This window comes from Callorhinchus milii, unplaced genomic scaffold (assembly GCF_018977255.1).
Source record: "Callorhinchus milii isolate IMCB2004 unplaced genomic scaffold, IMCB_Cmil_1.0 Scaffold1, whole genome shotgun sequence".
NCBI lineage: Eukaryota > Metazoa > Chordata > Chondrichthyes > Chimaeriformes > Callorhinchidae > Callorhinchus > Callorhinchus milii.
Window position 1 is genome coordinate 26,085,293 of NW_024704742.1, and position 23,493 is coordinate 26,108,785.

General features: G+C 41.7%; 1 protein-coding gene and 1 non-coding gene across 2 annotated transcripts in view; one reads left to right on the forward strand and one right to left on the reverse strand.

Moving 5' to 3' along the window:
- Positions 1–23,493, reverse strand: part of LOC103181089 (limbin) — a 75,718-nt gene that overhangs the window by 38,786 nt on the left and 13,439 nt on the right. The window contains exons 7-11 of the mRNA XM_007897314.2: positions 22,893–23,027; positions 21,319–21,461; positions 17,704–18,028; positions 6,587–6,826; positions 3,839–4,014 (exon numbers count right to left, since the gene is read on the reverse strand). Coding sequence (XP_007895505.2) covers positions 3,839–4,014; positions 6,587–6,826; positions 17,704–18,028; positions 21,319–21,461; positions 22,893–23,027 — 1,019 coding nt within the window. The remainder of the gene's footprint in view (positions 1–3,838; positions 4,015–6,586; positions 6,827–17,703; positions 18,029–21,318; positions 21,462–22,892; positions 23,028–23,493) is intronic.
- Positions 23,288–23,379, forward strand: trnay-gua. The gene is given in 2 exon segments: positions 23,288–23,324; positions 23,344–23,379. It is a non-coding gene; the product is annotated as a tRNA-Tyr (tRNA).

The window sequence follows — 23,493 nt, forward strand, 5'->3', positions numbered from 1 at the left end:
TCTGGAATAGGAGTGTCCTTGGGATATTTGAAAGTGGAGATTCCAAGTATAGGAGGAACCTGCATTCGCCTGGTGTCAGCACATATAAACACCAGGGACAATGCATAGTTGTTATGAGTGTGAACCCCGTCTCATTTTTAATGCGACCATCCCCTCCCCCCTCTCCTCCACCACCCCAGAGATCATGATCAACTTTTGAGCATCCAATGCTCCCTTGTCCGCAGTTAAGATAAGACGAATAAGCACGAACCAGGGATGAAACATGGGAACTCCTGGCCTGTTGGCGCAATGCCAGTCATTGTGTATATTTATCCACGGAAGCATTTAAGAAATCAATATACCCTTTTCGAGGTTGAAAATTTAAATGTGTATTACCTCGCACTAAAAAACGGAATACTCCCAAAATAGCTCTGTTAAAGAAAAATTAACACAATTTAAATTCCTTTTTTGGGTCAGCTTGGTATATGACATGGAAGCCCATCATTGTGCTTAAGAGTATTCCAAACCAAACAGAGTTCTATGCATCTCACCTATTCCCATCTATTGGAATGGAATGCGCACTCTCTCCCTGGACGTACACATGCTGCTTACTGAATTCCGGAAAGTATTAGGTGCATGTTGGCAAGAGCCAAGACTTGGGGAAGCCGAGAGTGTGTGTTGGGGTGCTGCTGGAGTCTAATGAGCTAAACCCACATTGACACATTGTCTGGCAAGCATCCTGCTGCTTATCCAGCTAGGACACCATTCCCACTACAGTTGCAGGTACATTTTGACAATCAAATTTAGGTAATAAACAAAAAAATATTGTTACAGTGAGAACTGCCAATTATGAGAGCATGGTTTGGACATACATTATGCGATGGTACACGTGTCACTGATGCTAATAGCGCATCAACACTGTTCAGGCCAACAGTAAATTCACTTCTCCAAGACCTTCCTGACTGCTGTTCACCTAGAAGGTTTTCACTTTAACTTTACTTCGCTTATTAAAATTAACTAAGGTACAAATAAATATGTATGTGTTCATACATATGTATAAATGATATACAAGGCGATAAAAAGCCTGAGCCTAATGTATTGATGAACTAGGTAACTTTTTATTAAGCATTCAACTGCCTAGGCAACAAGGCTCTAAAATTATCACGATAAAAATAGAGGTAAATTATTTACCTCTACCCCAATTGATCAGCAAAATATGCTGGTCTGTAGAATTTGGTGTATAAACCTACCTACTTAATAATGAGACTAAGAAGACTTAAAGGTACAATACAGAAATTCTACTAAAGGAGTCATATATGTGTGTGTACATAATACATACATATAGGAACATAGGAAGATGACTAGGCAGTGAACCTTGAAGATTGGTTGATGTGAACATCTAGAAGTATTGATCTCTGGGGCTATTGATTCTCCTTTCATGCTCTGATGAATTAAAGGAAATAGCTGATGTGCACATATCACACATACTGTACAAGACACTACACTCCTATTGCAGATCAAAATGATTGATTTACTTTTGCTTGGATCCAAAACTTTCATCCAAGTTACTCTGTGTATTGGGAAAGAGCACATTGTGATATGCACAGAGTAACTTGGATGAAAGCTTTGGATCCGAGTAAAAGGAAATGTGAAAGTGCTCTTTCGCAATGTCTCTATAGAGACAGAGCAGTTTCCTTTGTCAGTCATTGTTTCCGTTGTGTCTTGGTGTAGATACCATTATATCCACCACCATCAGAAAAAGAAAGACTTGCAGAGGACAAAGTAATTGGAATTAGTAGCCAATCAAGCTGTAAAAGCTCTCTGGGACCTAACCTGAGTGCAAAGGCACTATATATATGCAAGTTGTTGTTGTAAAATTAAACTAAAACTTTAATTAAACATGTATAAAATTGGGAATATTGTGGCCAGTTTTGGGGCACCCCACTACAGGAAGGATGTCAGGATCACAGATTGGGTATAGAAGAGAATCACTATCATACCACGGATGAGAAGTTTTACTTCTGAGGAGAGACTGAAGGAACTGAGAATGGAGAAGGTTGAGAAGAGGCCTGATAAAAGATTTTTAAAGTTATGAGGGATTTTGATAAAGTAAACAGAAAAAAAAAGTCCACTAGTCAGTGAGTCAATAACCAGAATGCATACGTTTAAACTAATTATCAAAGAGCAAAAGGAGAGATTCTTTATCTTGCCAAGATGATTGTTAAAATGTGGATTGCCTTTCCTAATGCGATAGTTGACAGAATCGATATTAGCTTTGAAGAGACTAAATAAATAACTAACAAGAATAAATTTAAAAAAGGCATGGGTTAGGGTAAGAGAATGGGACTGAATGGATAGTAATTTCTCAGAAATCCATTTTATGATGCACCATATAACCTTCTTTGGGTTTAAACCTCTATGGTTCGAATCTTTTTAGCAAGCTTTCAATAGCCATTATAAAATTAGTCAGTACAAGCCTGCCAACTAAATGATGACATTATCAGATCATGACACATATGGCACATCACTGTGCTTACAAACTAGGCTATAAAATGGGTTGGAAGATATTCCAATAGTCTACCCACCAACTAAATTCTAGCAACATCTGATTTACAACATTGTGTTTTCTGATGATCTTTAGGCTGACTATTCGTATGGAGCTGATGATGCAAGAGGTTAACAAGACACTTAATGATAAAAGCATTTATTACTTAAAAGGTTATATTAAATGTTCATTGCGGCTGTAAATTTCTCAAAGTAAAAGCAAAGATTTTTTAACCTTGTTGAGAACTTTTATGCTGACTGACTGGAACTCTAGATGGATCACCTGCCTCCACCAATACCGCACTCCAAAAGCCACTGAAACCCTGTTCCATGCCTTTGTCACCTCTCAGCTGAACTATTCAAATGCCCTCCTCGCCGGTCTCCCCTCCACTACCATCCATAAAATCCAGGTAATACAAAACTCTGCCGCCCGCATTCTTACCCGCACCAAACTCCGCTCCCCAATTATCCCAGTCCTTGCAAGACTGCACTGGATGCCTGTCCCAGAGAGAATCGACATCAAGATCCTCACCCTTGTCTTCAAATCTCTCCACTCCTCTGCACCCCCCTACCTCTCTGACCTCCTCCCTCCTCAAAACAGTGCCCGTTGCCTTTGTTCCACTGGGTCTGGCCTCCTCCTTGTCCCCCTAGTCCTCCGCTCTACCAAAGGCGGCCGTGCCTTCAGCCACTACGCCCTGAGGCTCTGGAACTTCCTTCCTCACTCTCTTCGCCTCGCCCCCTCTCTTCCTATTTTCAGGTCTCGGCTGTTCAACCATGCCTTTGGTCACCTTCTTCCCCCTCCCCCTTCCCCTGGCCCGGCATCGGGACTCGTTACTGTGAAGTGCTCTGAGACGCCATTCGGCGTGGAGGGCGATATAAATCCAGTTGTTATTGTTGTTAGATGATATTAGGAACATTAAGAACATAAGAATTTGCTAGGCAAAAGAAGACCAAGGTCCATCTAGTTCACTTTCTACCATCCTGACAGTCGCTTGACATGTTGTGCCCCAAACTATATACTGTATACAGTTCACCAATTCCAGTGTATATTTAGCATGATGGTAAATCTGCTTTTCAATACATTTCTTAGTCAGGCTAATCTAATTTTACAGTGTTATTTATTGAGCTATTTCAATTACACTGACTTTCTGTCTTGCATTTCAATTATCCATGTAACTTAGCCAAGTGAATGAATATATCATTATAAAAACTCTGCCTGCAACCATAGCCTTAAGTCAAGCAGACAGTATTCAAGGCAGAATCTACAATGGATATTAACTTTATATATTTGTTTTGAGCAACAACCATGTCTTACTTTTTCATTCGATTGATGAGGACCGATATCTGACAGGCTGTTGTGTTCACAAGGTTACTTCTCTGGTTCACACACCTCTGTATCCTGTTTGCTAGGTATTTCTTATGAGCGAGATCCTCTGCAAGTATCTGTCTCTGGAAAGACAATTGCCGATCCATCAACTCCTCCAACTGAAACTGTAAAGAGGTTAAGACTCAGAGAGACTAAATTACAAATATGTTTAATCAAAAAAAACACAGGCTTGTAAACATTTCAGACTGAATGACGCCTTTCTAGGATTCAATGAAGTCTTCTGGAATAATTTGTGACTTGTATCCAGGGTTCTGCACACAAGACAAACAATACAGCAATTCATAATCCATTCAAGGTTCCTACACGGAAGCCAATATTATAATTAGGATTTCAAAATCAATGAGCATTTTCACCTTCATGATCTTGATAAATATTTGTAATAATTCAAACAAAAACAATTGTTGGGAAACACTTTGAACTTAATTTATTTCATACCTATTTTTGGGACATGGTTGCGCACTAAATTGGCTGCCATGTTCACCCACAAAACAACAAGATTACATTTGTATAGCGCCTTTCAAGTCATAGGACGTTCCAAGCCGCTGAAACACACAATCACTGCACTTTGATATATCCTGAAGTGAAAGGCGCTGTACCAAATCTAACAATTAAGGATTATTATTCTATGTTTTACTCAGTAAGTATCTTGTAAACAGCAATTCTTTAAACAGAAATTGATGAGACCCAATCTCAGTGACTCCATAAAAATTACCACATAAATGATAATGGGGACTAATGCACAGTATTTCTTAATGGATTCCTAGAATTCCGGGCACCTCAGGGGAGTTCCCAGCATTCACCTACAAATACATAGTCACTAAGGTTTCCAGTGGATCCTGTAAAGCACTATGAGTCATTCTCGTGAAGTGGAAAGCGCTATATCAAATGTGATAATTCTTATTCTTATTATAACTCTTCCTCAAGTTGGAATAAAGTTCTCACGGATTGCCATGACATACCAATTTGCAGAATTTGGAACTTCATTAATAAATGACACAAACCAGACCCCAATAATGTAATTCCTTTCTTAGCAATCCTTAAGAGGAAAATGTTTTAGTCTGAAAGGACTTTGTTTCTGCCAATTACAGACCCAGTCTCTTTTAACAGGAAATCGAAACAAACAGCTGATCCCGTTGGACCACTTTCCCCTACCTTCTCTATTCTATTATTAGCTGCTGACTCATATCCCATTTTGATCTGGATCCACTTGACACCGATATACTTCTTATCTCTTAATACTTCATGATCCCCATCTAAACAAAGTAATATTGTTAACAATAAAAAAGCACTTTAGTCTACAGTTTATGAAAACTGCAAAATTGAGTTTCAGTCCTTTAAGAACAAAGTAACTCAAGATAATGCTAGCACCATTTATAGGGCTCCTTTTAACATCAACACAGCGACATTTGCAATGCTTCCCGGCCTGAGGAGCTGCATAGAAGAAAGACATTAAAACATCCTGAAGTAAATAGAATTCTGATGCTAGTGTGGTACATGAAATGAGAATCACTTTCACATCTTCGTATCTAATGAGGTGAATTGACACCAGATCTAATAGCAAGCTGTGGTCAGTGACATTTTCATGGTTTGGTATCATTGGTTTCAAAGTGAGATTTAATGGAAATGCAAAGTACTACATTGAGATGACAAATGAACTCACTGTGGGAAGCCATTGCTTCAAGTAAACCTTGAAAATGGTTCAAGAACTGGAAATGGAACTTGTTTCAGCTAATTGAAGATTGTTTTATATTTAGCTTAACCTCCAAAGTGTGAAATGCTGTACTCTGTCCAGCGCCTTGGGACGTCCTCCTGACGTGAAAGGCACTATACAAATGTAATCTTGTTGTTGATGGATTGTGGCACTCTTGCAGCTGAGCCCGAGAGGTAAGTGAATGCTTTAAAGTAGTTGTTTTTAGTTAGATTAGGTTACAGTTGGCGGAAATGAAGTAAAAGCAAAACCAGAAATACATCATAAAGGACAGAAGACAGAATGGAAGTAAAGGAGTGGGCAAATTACACTACCTAAAATGATTTACTTTCATTTCAAACAATATTGTTCTATATTGTAAACATTACAGGTAATCTGACATCGGAATGAAATGTTTATTTCAGGGTGACAGAATAACAAACAATGGGAGTCCTAACTTTCACAAGATCGGATTGGATGATGAAGACGCTTCAGCCCATCTGATCCAAATCTTCCAGGTTAACAACAACAATGACAACAAAATTACCTTTCACGTCGGGAGGACGTCCCAAGGCACTGGAATAACAACAACAACTTGCATCTATATAGCACCCTTCACAGTGGATAGTGTCCCAGAGAATACACATCAATACAGCATCAAGATGCTTTTTAAATGGGTCCAGTGTCCTGCCCTCAACTACCCTTCCTGGCAACCTGCTCCAGTAATTAATTACTCTCTGGGTAAAGAAAAACATCCTGGTATCTGTGCTGAAATAGCCCTGTGAAACTCTAAACCTATGTCCTCTTGTTCTACTGTCTTGATGAATCCTATAGCATTGTTCTAGGTTTAGTTTTTCAATCCCATTTAAAAATTCTCAGCCACCAACTTCAAAGTAGCTCCCCTTGTCATTTAGCCATTTAAACAAATTGTTAACTTTTCAATCAAAGTTTATAAAGACTAATACATTAGTAAAGTTATCTCTTTCTACCTGAATGCACCAGTTCTGGTACAAATGTCGACTGACTGCAGCCTTATCCAATTCTTCCTTCCTGGTGACTTCCTTCAGCTGGTCAAAGACTACGTTTTGAAGTTCGTGCCTCAGGCGCACAACTAGTTCCCTCTGGACCCTTGCAGAGGCTTCCTCATGATTCACCAACAGCAAACGATGTAGTTGTTTCTGCTCAAATTTGTGCAGTTTGTCTAGATCCTTCCTGCACTGTAAGGCAACCTGAATGGAAACCAAAATTCAACATTTAGTAATAATGCAGCCCCTCTTCAATGTTTCTCCTACTTCCTCAACACATTATAAACTTTGTTCCTGCAATTGAAATACTTCATAGTAGTGCAAACCCTCTTCAATGTTACTGCTACTGCTACCTCAATTATCCTGTAAACCAGGATAAGATGGTCCTAGCTGTACAGGCAGAAGGGAGTTTGTTTAATGTTTGCAAATGCAACATAACCAGTTTTAATTGGTTAAACCCCAGCAGTACACCTGGGGTCCCTAAGTCTTGGCTCTTGCAAACCTAATACTTTTCAGGCTTAGGTGAGCAAGGTGCATCCCTCTTGGGAGAGAGTGCCTATTTCATTCCAGGCACAGAAATTTCCATGTATATTGTGGAACTCTTAGATAACTTCATTTGGATACTCTTAAGTATGATGATGGGTTTCTGCGTTTGGCACATATCCAGCTGACCAAAAAAAACTATTTCCTCATTTATACTTCTATCGTTGATGAAAGACCAATTTTTCTTTGATCTTACTCGGTATCAGAAGATGAGAGGAAAATTAGGATCAACAGGCTATGGATGTCTAAAGGAGCCAGCATGAATATGCGACATGTAGAATCACAGAAAAACTGCTTGTGTATCTCAGCCATGAGGTTGTACAACCACTATTATCAAGATTTCTAATAACAAAGGCTGACATTTCTTCACAAAACCTAAATGCATGTGCATAACAGGAAAAAGCCTGTTAACACTATCTCTATCCTGTATCTTCAAGCACCAGTGACACCTGGCACCAGCAAAAGCAGGGCCAACTTCAAGAAGTGAAGGGCACTATATAAATGCAAGTTGTTGTGGCAGAAATGCTCCTAGTGCAGACTGCTTTATATAACTGAAATGAAAGTGAACTCTTGGTGTTTTACCAATGCATTAACGTTCATCTGATATCTTCAGTCGGTAAATGTTCATCTATTCATCTGATGGTTTGAGGCAGGTGAACTGATATTTGTGCATGAATTTGAGCAACCAGAGACGGACCTCCCTGCTCCCATTGCACAGTAATACGACAAGCAGACAAGATCAGAGGGAGTTACCCTGCAGCCACTCTTGTTACATCTCCAAGCAATTATTCTCAGAGTGGGAACATCAAAAGTTGGGAGAAAGTTCAAGGCTTCGACAGCTAGGAATGATGCACAGTACACATTGATGGAGTGTTCACTTTAACACTATGGGTGGAATGAGACACATGATTGATTAGAGGCAAAACGGGGTTGAGATGCAGTGACTGTAGCAATATATTTCTGATGGTTTTAAAATACTATATAGAATAAGAGGGTTTAACAAGTGAGCCTATTGACCTGCCTGGTGTCTCACCACCAGATAAAGTGCTTTGTGACATAAATTGCATTTTCAAAATGTAAACCCCTGTGCTGGCCTTGAGATTTTGAGCATCATAGCTTCAGAAGAGCTTTGTAAAGGTTTCAGAGTGGTGCAACGTGGATGGTTCTTTTTTTTTGGTCAGGTGGGTATCTGAATATGCGGAAACGCATCATGATGTTTAAGAGTATCCAAAACAAACTGGATTTTCATACATCCCACTACTCATGGAAATTCCAGAGACTTCTTGAAACGGAAAACATACTCTCTTCCTGGAGGGACGCATAGTGATTACCTAATTCTGGAAGGTATTAGGTGCAGATTATTAAGAACCAAGGATTGGGGACCTCAAGAGTGTGCGTTGGGGTGATGCTGGAGTCTAACCACTTAAAACTGCATAGCCCGGCATCAAGAGTGCTGCCTGGCAAGCTTTCCCTCTGCTTGTTCAGCTGGGACCACCATATCCGTTAGGGCTTTGGCTTACAGGGCTAACAGGAGCTGAGTGGGAAGAATCCACCAATAATTGGTCTGCCCTTCCAGTCCGGCTGACGTGCCAACCTATCATCAGCGGTGCCCTGGAATACTGCGGACCCACCTGGCTCAGAAACCAGACTAAAGAGACTGCCACAGAGGGCTGGCTCGATTCCGACAATCAGTTCCCAAACATGTCACCTTGGAGCCAGTTCAGCTCACCTCCCCCCCATCCCAAGAAGGATGGTCACGGCCTCCAACATGAGTCAAGATTCTCTGAGCTGAATTTATTTTCTTCTGACTAAAGATTAAAAGGGCATGCGATTAAAGTAATTGAAGTGCAAGGGAAATGGGATTTATAATAGATGTAAGAACACTATTTGACTTCATAACAGATACAACACATAGCAAATCCAATAAGCCTAAAGTAAGAAAAGTGATCAGCAGAATTTCCCGCCTTTGTAAAGTAATGAATGAATGTAATAAACTCACAGAAAATAGTTAAGTCTATGTCACTAATACAAAGGGATTTCAAAATGAATGAGTACTTCTACCAGGTAAGTCATAATGTACAACTGTACAATACTGCATTACCTTCTGATACATCACAGGTAAAACGCCACAACAAAACTGACTGAAGATGGTAGTTTGAAAATGTACATGCGAGCAGTTCGGCCCCAGAGATGTTGGTTAATCGTTAGAATTTATTGAACTACAACAGCTCAAGTTACAAAAGGGTGTTGGAATGATACAGCAACAACTTGAATTTATATAGCGTCCTTCACTCGGGCAGTGCTAATGATGCATAATATTGGGTTCCATAAGTAAGGAGTAGACGCTGATTTACAGGCTGAGTTCAGACGAGACATTAAACCGAGGTCCGGTCTGCCTGTTCAGGTGGGCGGGCGTTATAGATCCCGTGGCACTATTCAAAGGGAGTTTCTATCTCCCGGTGTCCTGGCCAACAATCCCCCGAATAAATATTTTTTATTCGTTTCACAGCTGTTTGTGGGATATTTGCTGCGTGCAATTGGGCTGCCACGTTCGCCTACAAATATACAGACCCTCCATTTCACAGTAAATCCTGTGAAGTGCTTTGAGACATCCTCCTGACGTGAAAGGTGGTATATAATAATAATACATGCATTTGATCCAGCACCTTATTATGTCTTTGAGATGTCTCAAAGCGCTTCACAGAATATACTGTAAAGTGAATTGACTGTATATTTTGTGGGCGAAATGCAGAAGCCAATTGTGCACAGCAGTGTCCCACAAACGGTCGTGGATTGAGTGATCAATTTATTATTTTTTTTAAGGAATTATTACCTCCGGAAAAGTGATCCACCAAATGACTAACAACCAGGTTCCTGCTTATTGCTAGGTAAACAGGGGTGTGTGGAGTAAGGAGACTTGCCCAATGTTTTGCCCTGCCGGGAATCAAACCTAGGTTTCTCGCTTGTGAGGTGAGTGCTCTAACACTGAGCTACAGGACTCCGCCATATGAATGTAATTTCTTTTTGCTGTTGCTGTTGTTGAGTGTATTTTAAATGAGAAGTTTTCAGTAAAGCTGAATTAAAATTTTTTTGTTGTTCCTCTGAAAATATCTCTTTAACTATTGTGAGTGTGTTTGGTTTGCCAATTAGAAAACACCAAATTCTGGATAAACTTTTTTTTCCAAGTAGACTTTAGGTCTTCTCTTGGGTTTTTAAAAGAAAGCACCATCTGGTGAATTGTTAATGATAGCCACAGGCAATGTTTTTGCTGAACTTTTAAGATCCTACTTCACCATTCTTTCATAACAAATTAAAGGCAATCCTACATGATTTTATGATTCTACAGGTGAATAATATGTAAAAGAGGGTAATACTTGGTGAGAAAATGTTACACCCCAATCTTTCATAACAACCTTAACATTTACTTACAAAATACACAGTCACTACACTTTACAGTATACACTTTCAGTGGTCCTCCTGACGTGAAAGAAGTTTAAGGATTATTCTTATTTATCAAATTATTTCACAGGTGAATGAGGTCCAAGGAATATTCAAAAGAATGATGAGTGAAGGGCAGATACTCACTATAATTCTTGTTCTTTATTCTCCCACTGTACAGCGCACAAGAGCTGATGCTTCTAATGAATACATTTCAAAAAAGGAACCAAAAATTTACAAATAACCTTAATTGTTGACTTGTTTAATTTTTGAATTGTACAATTTAGGCGAAATATCAATAATGTCAAAATTACACCAAATAGGCTAAAAGATGCAAGTTCCAACTAGACCGACCGCAGTCAGACAGGGTCTCCTGAGGGTTACATTAATTCAAAGACATAATGGGATGTCAGCCCTTTACTTTCTGTAGCTTATTGTCAGCAATGGAGATTTTCCTGTTACCATCTGCACAGTGATAAGACTATTTAAAACAACTTTACTCAATTCTTCAAATCCAAGGGGCTTGGTGAAATGTTTTTCAAAACGCGAACAATTTCCGCTATATTCCCTCAACCACAAAAATTCCTTTACGGCTCTTTGTGCAATTTTTTGCAGGAAACAGCCTTCTGCTCTGAAAGGTAGTGAATGTGTACAAAATCAAAAACAAATCCAGCAAGGATTATATGAAAGTGAAAGTAAACAGTCTGAATGCTTCTCTGCGCTTGCACATCACCGGCTGCTTCTAAAAGCAACCCTACAGCAATTTGCAGAGACAAACATGTTTCCAGCAGTCAGCATGCATCACCAAACAGCTCCTTGACCTGGACAAGCCCTCGCAGTGAGTCATTAAGATATGAAGCTTAAAATAAAGAAGATGAAAAGTCAGAGTACTGAGAACATTGGAGATTAAAATCCATGTAAAATATAAATTTCTACTGCTCCTGTTCCAAAAATTTTTCATTAATAAAATAATTTAACCTCACTGAGTGTGTCAACTTCAATATGGTATTCACTATCTTTACCAAGATACAACGAGACGTTGGATTTGGGTTCCACTGGCAGGCCCAGCCTTTATTTCCCATCCTCTTCTCTTAACTGAGTGGCTTGCTAGGGCATTTCAGCATGCATTAAGACAGGGTAGATCTTGTCTGACCAACCTCAGACCTTTCTTGAGGTGGTGACATCCCAAATTCCCAAGTGGGAAGGCATATACAAAGTATGCCTAAATTATAAATAACTGATTGTTATATTTGATTAGCGCATTTCACACTGGGAGGACATCTCAAAGCACTTTCCAGGATATACTGTAAAGTATAGTGATGGTGTATTTTGTAGGTGGTACCAAGACTTCACATCAAAAAAGTAATTGGCTATGTGCACTATTTCAATTTGAAATTAGCTGAAGGAAAGGAAACAGAGGTGACTTGTTATTTTATAACAGGGCAATTTAATTTACTGCACAGTAGCTGGGACAGCCCTGCCTCATAAAAGTCATCTATGCAGTGCAAAATCTGAGTGGGAATAGAATTGATTCCTAGTTCATTCAAACTTTTACATCCTATGAATGTGCCAGAGGCACACAAAGCAGCAACTCTGCCAAGCCCCACAGACAGAAGGAAGAAGGACCTCAAAGGAATTCCATCGACTTAAAGCTTTTAAAGCCCACGCGTAAAGTCACCCAGGCTTGGACTATATTAATTCACAAGCCTGCTCCAGGATTACTTTTGTACTTGGCAAACTAAGCAATGAAACTCAGGACAGACAAAATCAAAATAGTTAAAAGCATTCCAAAATAATTCTCTAATTGCATCCTCTTGACAGTTCTATTCAGCAGAAGTAACCTCTTGTTGCTCCATAAAAATCTCAGCTCTAATTATTAACACTCTTTCCATTTTATTGAGATGGGCAGGAGGGGCTCTATTCTACACCATGTGCAAACTCTGTAGAGAAGGAAATACAGGTGCCCTAAAATACATTAATAACCAATGAACAAGATGTATTAATCATCAGATTTACAAACATTACTTGGCATTGTTTAATTATAATAATCAAGGGCACCTGCAATTCACTCTGTAAACGTGTGTTTACACATAGCGCATAATAGACCAAACAGTAATAATACTTTTTTACACCTGATATAGTGCCTCTCTTGTCGGGAGGAAGTCTCAAAGTGCTTCACAGGATTTTACTCTAAGTGCAGTGAGGAGGGCAGGAGGGGAAGGTGACTATAGGTGCAGTTATCCGCACGCTATCCTCCTCCACCGCTTGTCCTCCCACCTCAACCTTCAAGGCCCTGTCCCTGAGTGGTTTAGGTCATACCTCTCCCACCGTCTTCATTTTGTTTCCACAAACGACTTTTCCTCCAGCCCCCGCACTGTCTCGTGCGGTGTCCCTCAGGGCTCTGTCCTCGGTCCCCTCCTCTTCACCCTCTATATGCTCCCCCTTGGTGACATCATCCGCAGACATGGGGTTAACTTCCACATGTATGCGGATGACACCCAACTCTACCTTTCCTCCTCTACCCTCAACTCCATGACCATCGATGTCCTGACAGCCTGCCTGTCCGACATCGAGTCCTGGACGAGAGACAACTTTCTTCAGCTCAATGTGTGCAAAACTGAGGCCCTCCTGGTTGGCTCGCGTCAGCGCCTCCGCACCTCAGGCGCTGAGAGCATCAGCATCCAAGGCTGCACTCTCCACCTCTCAAAGCCAATCAGGAACCTCGGGGTTCTGTTCAACCCTGAGCTGTCCTTTCTCCCTCATATCCGCACCACAACTGGCACCGCCTTCCATCACCTCCGGAACATCGCCAGACTACGCCATTACCTCACCCCTCACGCTGCTGAAACTCTGGTTCACGCCTTTGACACCTCAAGGCTGGACTATGGGAACTCTCTCCTCGCCGGCCTTCCCGGCACCTCCCTCCACAAGCTGCAGGTCATTCAGAACTCTGCAGCTCATGTACTGTCCCGCACCAGACTTCGGGACCACATCACTCCCACCCTCGCTCGCCTCCACTGGCTCCCCATCCCCCAGAGGATCGAGTTCAAGATCCTCACCCTCACCTACAAGGCCATTCACGGCCTTGCTCCCTCCTATCTCTCCGACCTACTATTCCCCTACCTACCTGCCCGTACCCTCCGTTCCTCTGGATCCGGTCTGCTCCACATCCCCCGCCCCAACCGCCCTACCATCGGTGGCCGGGCCTTCAGCCTCTCACCCCCTGGGCTCTGGAACTCTATCCCCCAGTGCCTTCGCCGTCTCCTCCCTTTCTTCCTTTAAGGCCGGTCTCAAGACCTTTCTCTTTGACCGTGCCTTCAGCTCCCCTCTCGACTCTCTACGCCCTCCTCGCTCCCTCCCTTCCCTCCCCTCCCCTCACCCTGACCATTTCCCCCCTGCTCGGGTCCTGACCCAACTGTCCAGCGCCTTGGGACGTCCTCCCGACGTGAAAGGCGCTCTATAAATGAAATCTTGTTGTTGCTGTTGTTACGAACAGTCTAACAGTTAGCAGTCCATACAGGATTACAAAAAAAACAGTGCATAGAATTTGATCCTGACTCTCCAGTGTAGTGCTGAGTGCTGCACTATTGGAAATGTTATCCTTCAGATGATATTTTGAACCAAAGCCCATGTGCCTGTTCTGTTGAATGTTAAAGATTCTATATTCTGCCATCTAACTGATTCTCTAATAATACTCACATAAGCCATTTGTGGCTTATGCCATCATTGGAATCCCAAAATAAATGGATACATTACTTACGCCCACAGATCCATAATGTTATATGCCTTACCTTTGTCTATTTTTGTTAGTTTGACTAACCGAAGCAGGAGCATTTAAAGGCTTGTTGTAATGAGGTCAATTGCAAGTAGTCTTTAAATATTCATTTTTCTACACTGGAGTAGTTTTATAAGTGCTGTTATAGAAATTTCTCCTGCCCACCTTCTTCAGATAATAACATAAAACGTAGCAACATGAAAGTATTGTGAGATCGTTCTGTTTTAAAAATAACACCATCTCCCATAATGCAGGCATTGCTAGGAAACAGATGCTAAATGAGTAATGGTGACTGTAAAGACTATTCCATATTTGACCCTCCCCCACATAATATTTTACTAGCAATACAGTGGGGGTTGGGAGGAGAAGTGGACGATAGAGGTAGGTTTTTATAGAGTCCAAGTAACTCCCATCCACCCACAAAGGGTCCATTTGTCGCATCATGATCCATTGTACTTTGAGTCACTGATTACAATCCGCTGATTTATTGTAACAATATAAAAGCAACATATTCCACAACAAAACATATCAATACATTTCTTTGTTCTGATGAAAACTCTGCGATAGAACAGGCACAAACTTTGCAAGGAGCAAGGCTCTTCGCTTAAGACGATGCAAGACGCAATCCATGAAAAGTCCGAGTATAAAGTACTTAGAACAGCTGCAGCAATGAAGAGTCTTGGAAACAAATTTGCTATGAGAGAATTTGCTGTGAAAACTCTAAAACTCGTAACAAATGAATGTCCATTAGGAATGGCGGAAGATTCCAATACTGTTTACAGTTCGGCCCTTGATTTATTTTGACTTTCCTTTCCAAGGTCCTGGAAGAGTTGTTGCTTCCCCGGTTCACTCCTTCCTCTCCCGCCACACCCGTCACAAAACCCTCAATCGGGAATCCATGCCACCCACAGCACAGAAACAGATTTGGTCGAAGAGACAAACATCATTCTGTCCATCTGCGACCAGGGCTCCATAAGACATAAGACGTAGGAGCAGGAGTAGGCCATTCAGCCCCTCGAGCCTGCCCCACCATTTAATAAGATCATTGCTGATCTTCCAACCTAATTTCACTTACCCGGCCTAACCTCATATTCCTTAATCCCTCTATCCTTTAGAAATCTATCAACCTCAGTCTTGAATATGTTCAAGGACTGAGCATCCACAGCCTTCTGGGGTAGAGAATTCCACAAATTCACTGCCCTCTGAATGAAGAAATGTTTCCTCAACTCAGTTTGAAAAGGCTGACCCTTAATCTTGAGACTATGACCCCTAGTTTTAGATTCTCCAACCAGGGGAAACAGCCTCACACTATCTACCCTGTCAAGACCCTTAAGAATCTTATAGGTTTCTATAAGATCACCTCTAGTTCTTCTATATTCTAGAGAATATAGGCCTAGTTTACTCAACCTATCCTCATAGGTCAACTACCTCATCCCAGGAACCAACCTAGTGAATCTACATTGCACTCCCTCTAAGGCGTGTATGTCCTTTCTTAAATAAGGAGACCAAAACTGCATACAGTATTCTAGATGCGGTCTCACCAAGGCCTTATACAATTGCAGCGAGACTTCCCTACTCTTGTACTCTACTCCTTTTGCAATGAACGCCAATGTGGCAGTAGGCTTCCTAGTTGCTTGCTGTACCTGCATACTAACTTTTTGTGACTGGTGTACAAGGACACCCAAATCCCTCTGAACACTAACACTACCTAGTCTCTCACCCTCTAGAAAATAATCCGCTTTTCTATTTTTACTACCTAGGTGAATAACTTCACACTTCCCCACGTTATACTCCATCTGCCTCCTAATCCTTCTTGACCTCTCCACTGCCTTCGATACCGTTGACCACTCTATTCTCATCTACCGCCTCTCCTCTCAGCTCAACCTTCATGGTTCTGTTCTTGACTGGTTCAGATCATACTTCTCACACCGTGGGTACTTCATCGCCACAAACGTCTTCTCCTTTAGCCCCTGCACCAGAATATGCAGCATTCCTCAGGGCTCTGTTCTTGGCTCCACCTCTTCAATATCTATATGCTCCCTCTTAGAGCATATAGATGACACCCAACTCTATCTCTCTGCCTCCACCCTTGACTCCAGGACCACTGCTGTCCTGATAGAATGTCTGTCGGACTTCAAGTCCTGGATTAGAGCTAACTTTCTTCAGTTGAACATCAATAAGACCGAGGCTCTCCTGATTGACTCCCGTCAGCGCCTCCACACCTCAGGTGCTGACTGCATCACCATCCATGGTTGCTCACTCCCCTTTGCTAAGCCAATCCAGAACCTTGGCATCTTGTTTGACCCTCAATTATCCTTTCCACCCCACATCTGCACCATGACCCGCTCTACCTTCCCCCACCTCCGCAACATCACCCAGCTACGATACTTTCTCACACTGCAGGCCATGCTGTGTGGTGCGGTGTGGTGTGTGGCGTGATATGTCGTGTGGTGTGCGGTGTGTGGTGTGGTGTGCGGTGTGGTGTGCAGTGTATGGTGTGGTGTGTTGTGTGGTGGGGTGTGGTGTGCGGTGTGTGGTGCGGTGTGTTGTGTGTGGTGTGGTGCAGTGTGTGGTGTGGTGTGGTGCGTGGTGCGGTGTGTGGTGTGGTGTGGCGCGGGGTTACGTTGCATGGTGAGGTGCACAGTGTGCAGGTGCGGTGTATGCATGTGCGCAGTGTGTGTGGGGGGATGGGTAGGTGACTGTAGATGTTGTCAAAAAGGTAGGTTTTAAGAGTGATTGTTAAAAGAAACATAGAGGGCGAGAGATGGGGGAGCAGAGGGAGAGCATTCTAGAGGTTATTTTGTTTTGCTGAATAAATAATAAATACATGGAATCCTTAGTGTCACATTCAATATTCTGTACATTGATGTTCTGTATTGATTTCTGGGAGTACTCTAATCTGAACCAAACTTTGTGCGCACAGTTTGAAGGCTCACTCCCACAGCATTCTTTACAAGTCATGCCTGACAAGAACTCAATGAGCTTCAGTGAAAAGGGAAGGGAAATGCTAATTTAGTACTGTAAAGTGAATTTGGCATTTGCCTAAAAATACAGTCACTACACTTCCCAGTGAAATCCTGTGAAGTGCTTTGAGAAGTCTCGACGTTGTGATAAGGAGCTATATCAAATGCATGGATTATTATTACTATATTAATAGCTAGGTTCTCGCAAACATTTTTTAGCGTGACATGTGATAATAGAACACATGTGTACTTGTATTCCTCACACTGCATTGTAATTCTCGGGAGTTAAGTACCAAACATATTTAATATTTCCCTCCGATTGGCATCTTTCTAAATAGAACATATTAAGTACCTCAACATACCTCATCATCCAAGTTCTGTGTGATCAGCTCGGCTTCTTCTTTCTGTTGCATTTCACAGCTGTAAAGAGCTTCCATTTTCAGTCTGGTCTCCTGGTTGCACTGAGCTGCTAACATGGCCATCTTTGTATCATGCTCGACCTGTAGTCTGCTGTCCAACTCCTGAAACTGCTCTTTGAAGGCCGTGCTTATCTGTTCCTCCGAGAGGAGCGAGAGGGCACCATCAAGCTTAAAGTTCCTGAGCAGAAGCGCAGTGGCATCCATGCTCATTTGTTTTCGATGCTGTTCCAGATCCACATCCACCTGCACCATATTCAACACCTGTAAACTGGTCAAGAAATGAAAGGTTGCAAAGTACTGCCTGCAATCCATGCAGTCAATGCTCACCAGAGCCTCTGAACAATTCATTAATTCTGTCAATACTGGTATAAGAGGGCAAAAGTAGCAACCCTGCATTCAAGTCTTTACAAAGGCAGAAACATCCAAATAGGGCAGCATACACATCATGGCTTACATTATCTTTTAATTATTTGCCTCACCGTCTGTTTTTGACCATCGTAACAGAACTGGTTCCTGAATCCTACATGAAACTGAGTTGTGTTGCCAAATTCATGCTCATAGATTGCTGAGGTGCTGCAGTGAATGAATGAGCTGCAAGCAATCCTCTGGTGGAAACGNTTTTTTAGTATAGGATTGGGAAATATCAAAGCATATTTGCTACTGCCACAATGCTGTCTGCTCTGATTTTCACATCCAAGCCCCTGTTTCACCCAGAGTTTGGAAAAACACCAATTCCAAAAAGAGAAGAGTGGGCCTGACAACTGCTCACCCATCAGACCACATATTATACAGGCTGTGCAACACCAAAACAGGCCATTCAGCCCAACTAGTGCTGTGCCAATATTTATTTTAATAATAATAATCCTTGCATTTGATATAGTGCCTTACCACATCTTCGAGACGTCTCAAACTGCCTCGCAGAATATGCTGTGAAGTGAATTGACTGTATACTGGGTACTCCAAATGAGCCTCCACCCATCCAAATTATCCCCATTCTATCCCCCTCTATTGCCTTGTCCCTCATGTGCACATTGAGCATCTTCTTAAATATTCTGATGTATGAGTGGAAAATGAGGAACACACACATACATATGGATAAATGCAGATGTTTACTGAAAAGTGTCACTTCCTAATGTCATTCAACATTCCTACTGAGTGGTTTACAAAACCACGCAGTTGTTCCAATATTTACCTGTTAAACGGATACAAAGTTACACCGTGAAATTATTTTGTCAACACGTCCTTTTAACTGTTGCAGAAAAAGCTTAAAAATGAAACACTTTTTATGAAGTGGTTTCATTTTATTGCCAAATTGGCTTTATTTAAAGATTCTCGGGTTATCCACTGTTGAAATATTTGATGTGCATAGATGGATTAAATGTACCATACAGCATCAAAGGCCAAGACAACTCACACACAGCACTCTTTCATTTGAAAAAAGTGTAGTTGCATTTTAATATTTTGCTTGCTGGTGCAAAACCTGTATTTTCCCATTATTATTAATTCCTTAATGCAGCTGTCAGAGATTCGATTTGAATTTATCTTTCTCTGCAAGGTACTGGATCTGATTTTACGTTTCCTTTTCTTCTGAGCGCTACTGAGTTTTATTTGCTGGAGAAAGCTTGGGACCCTTCCGTTCGGTACGAAAGTAGTCAGTCCATTCACTTGTTGGCATGGGCAGCGGGCGGCGAGGACAAAAGGGGCTCAACCCACCCCACCCACCCCCCCCACCCCCATCTCACAAATCTATCTACAGTCACCTTTAACCTGAGCTCTGAGGAGGACCACAACCAGAGCTCCGAGCAGCCCCAACCCGCTGCACACCTGGCCACTCTTGCCCCACTCCCAACTCACCACTGTCGCTGCCCACTTCCGGTCCAGCGGGCTGCTTGGCGAGGGCATCCTCATCTCAGATTGGCCGATGGACCTGTCAGTCGAGCCTCCAGCTCACCTGTCTTAAAAGAGCACCTATGCTTCAGCTGACCCCCGCGCCCGCCCCCCACCCCCCCCCACCCCCGTCCCCCGCCCTAAAGAACATTTTCACTTGCCACGAATACTTGAAGAAATTTTGACAATCCTAGAGAGGAAATACCTCCTTCAATTGTTTGCAAGTTCAATTTCTCACTGGTTTTAAGCCAAAGAAGTGAAAAAAACATCATTTGGCCTGAGCTCCGTGAATCCCTCCCAAAAGCCTCTTTTCCGTTCTAATGTTACGCATCAGTGAAATTGCTAGTCTTGGCAGAAACGAATGACGTGCTTTTCCAAAGCCTTTAAGATGATATTGCTACATGTTTGTATTAGAGCATTAGCCTTTAGCCTGCTGAAAAAAACATTTCAAACCAGTCAAAATCTATTGCTTTGGATTAATATTGTAACTGCCCCTCCAACAAAAATGTTGCCAGTAATCAAATTCATTTACATAGTTTAAATGCCACCAAGTCAATTTACTATCAGAGCATGGCAATCAATCTTGTCCCACTATCTCAAGCTGAGACAGTACAATCAGAGACACTTCTGCCTGCAGCACATTATCGCCAAAGTTTAAATGTTCTATAGTTTGATAATAAATTGAGAAAGCAAAAAATAAACATCTATATCTCACTACAAACCTGTTTAAAGCTGTGGAATGAAAGACCTGCTGGGGGCGGGGAGAAATGGATACGCGGTTGGAAATGCTAGCCCAGGGGGTAAATATCACAGCTAGTCCTCACTGTGAGTCAGACTGAATCTAAGAAAAGCAAAATGCCCATGAGTCAGACAAACGACTTGAAGCCCTTTTTTTCCCCCCATTTGCTTCAGATAATTAAAGGAACAATTCACTCAGTCTGGAAAGAAATGTACTATTTTAGCATGGAGGCAAAAGATCATGAATAATATCCTATAATCATTAGATGGTGTCAGCCTGGCTCAATTGGTAGCACTCTCGCCGCTTAGTCACAAAGTTGTGAGTTCCAAGTCCCATGCCAGGACTTTGACTTCATGTAGTCCAGCCTGACATTCTAATGTAGTGGTGAGGTATGCAGCATTATCAGAGATGGCTTCCTTCAGATGAGACGTTAAACTGAGGTCCTGTTCAGGTGGACGTTAAAGATGATATGGCACTACTCAAAAAGAGAAGTTTCTCTCCATGTCCGGAGCAACAATCCCCCAGTTAAAACTGGTTATTCACTTGCTGGGTACAAATTAGCTGCCACGTTCATCTACAAAATGCACATCACTACACTTAGCAGTGTATGATGTGAAGCACTTTGAGTTGTCCCTGCAACATGAAAGGCACTGTATATATGCAAATCATTGCTGTTTTTGAGGTAAATTGCACAGCTCTTTCAAACTATCATTCAACCACAACATTGAGTTGCTGCCCACATGACTGTACATGAACCACGCTACCAGCTAAGATCAGAAAGTTGTCCTTTGAGGCAAAAGAAAAAAAATACTTTTTCTAAAGTGATTTTTTCAGGATCAAGTGTGATAATCTTTTAGAACGTTCTGCACTGCATTTGAAAAGTGTTTTGTTGCAACTTTTAAATTCATTGGGATATAATAAAAAAATCTTACTCATCAAAGGCTTCCATCATGTTTTTTGGGTCTTCAAACACCAAAATATCAATCACTTTTTCCTGAAGTCGAATCTTTTCCTCTAACAGGTCCGCTGATTCACCAATTAGCGCAGAACTAGAAAACGACTGGCTTGTTCTTGCCTTAATGTGGAAAAAAGTGCATTAATAAACGATAGGTTTCCATGGCACAAGCACACAGACAGAATAGTATTTATAAACATTTAGCTGAGGAGTAATAGTGGAACTCCAAAGTACTGTCTCAGCAGGATATGGATTCATAAAAATAATTATCAAAATAATCCTTGACAGAGTGCCTTTCAAGTCAGGATGATACCTCATAGCACTTGATAGGATTTATTATAAAGGTATTCAGGCTGTATTTTTGTAGATGAACCTAGCAGCCAATTTGTGCACAACAATATCCCACAAAAACGATGAAATGAGTGACCAATTTTAATTTGGGAGATTGTTGGTTGGGACATGCCTCCAAATGTTCTGACATGAATTCTGCTATCATGAGGAGGCACAAACATAGATGTTGGATGTTGGATATTACCCCACAAATAAGTAGGAAGAGAAAATAATGAGTCACTTATGCACTTACTAGGTGATTACAAAACAGCACTGCCAAGAGGCCATTGAGCAGGCTGCTTGGTTACCAACTTGCCTGGCATATGGTGTTACTAATGCCAAAACAAGAATTCTACATTACTGGGTAAATGAACAGTGTGTTTGTGTGTGTGTGTTTGGGGTGTGTGGGGAAGGGGGGGAGGGGTATGGGGCACTGGTACTGAAAACAGGAGGCTGTGTATGAGGCAGAGAGATGACAACCACAAGAAGATCTGGAGGATAATAATAATAATAATCCTTGCATTTGATATAGCGCTTTTCACGTCGGGAGGACATCCCAAAGCGCTTCACAGAACACACTGTAAAGTGAATTGACTGTATATTTGTGGGCAAACGCAGCAGCCAATTGCGCACAGCAATGTCCCACAAACAGTCGTAGATTGAAAATGACCAATTTATTATTGTTTTTGGTTTTGGAGGGATTATTATTAGATCAGCTACTGTTAAGGACTGCTGACCCCACATATAATCTAAATCATAAACTAAGCACATTCACATACACACACACACACACTATCTTTTACTTCCAGATTCTGTTCTGCAGTAAAACAGCAGAGGCAAAGTAAAATCTCTGAAAGCTTTTGGTTAGCAGTAGCAACCGAAAACCTGATGACACAGCTGCCAAACAGCTCGGATCTAATCTGCTTGTATTTTCTCATTGCCCATCAATTTCCATCTCTAAGGAGCTGAATACCTGTCAGATAGCTATCAATTCCTAAGTAAAAGGAATTGTGAGCTCCTGTGTACTCAGTGCTCAGTAATAGGGAACAACTTACCACAAAATCAAACTGTGTTCATGTCTTCAATTAGTAATTATGGCCAATGTTGGACAGATCCCCCTCTCTTTCCCTCCCTCTTCCCCTCCCCCTACTCAACCAAACTCCAGTTCAAACAAACCATTGAGCACATAACAGATGATTTATTTGATGCAAAAACATTCACCTTCTGAAAAGGAGAGTTCCTGATGGCTGCTCTTCTGATCCTGAAGGCAATTAAGAGGACCAAGAACACCAAGATGAAAGAAGTAACAAAAGCAACCAGAAACCCCACAAAATGGATCGTATGATTGGGTAAAACCTGGAGTGAAATAGAGAGAAGGGGAGTTTGTTTCCTTCATGGTTTACATTCTTTGTTGCACTGGAAACACGAAGAACACATACACAAATATGCATTGAAGAGATAAACACTCAAGAGTCCCACTTCTACCTCCCAGCTCCATTTATCGCAGCAGCTGTTGTGTAGAACCTATCTGAGCACAATAAAACCCAGAATGACACAATGGGGAAGTGCTGCAGAGTGTGAAACCCAACCCAAAACAGCAGTCCAGACTCTGTGTGCCTTCGATAGCTCAGCTGGTAGAGCGGAGGACTGTAGTGAATCATGTAACAAGGTCATCCTTAGGTCGCTGGTTCAATTCCGGCTCGAAGGACATTTTTTTGGGTTAGGGAAATCATTGTTAACTATATGTATAAAACAACAGGAGAGAAAACTGGTCATTCTGAGAATTAAACTTAGGTAACATGTGCTTTACATTGCTGTGCAT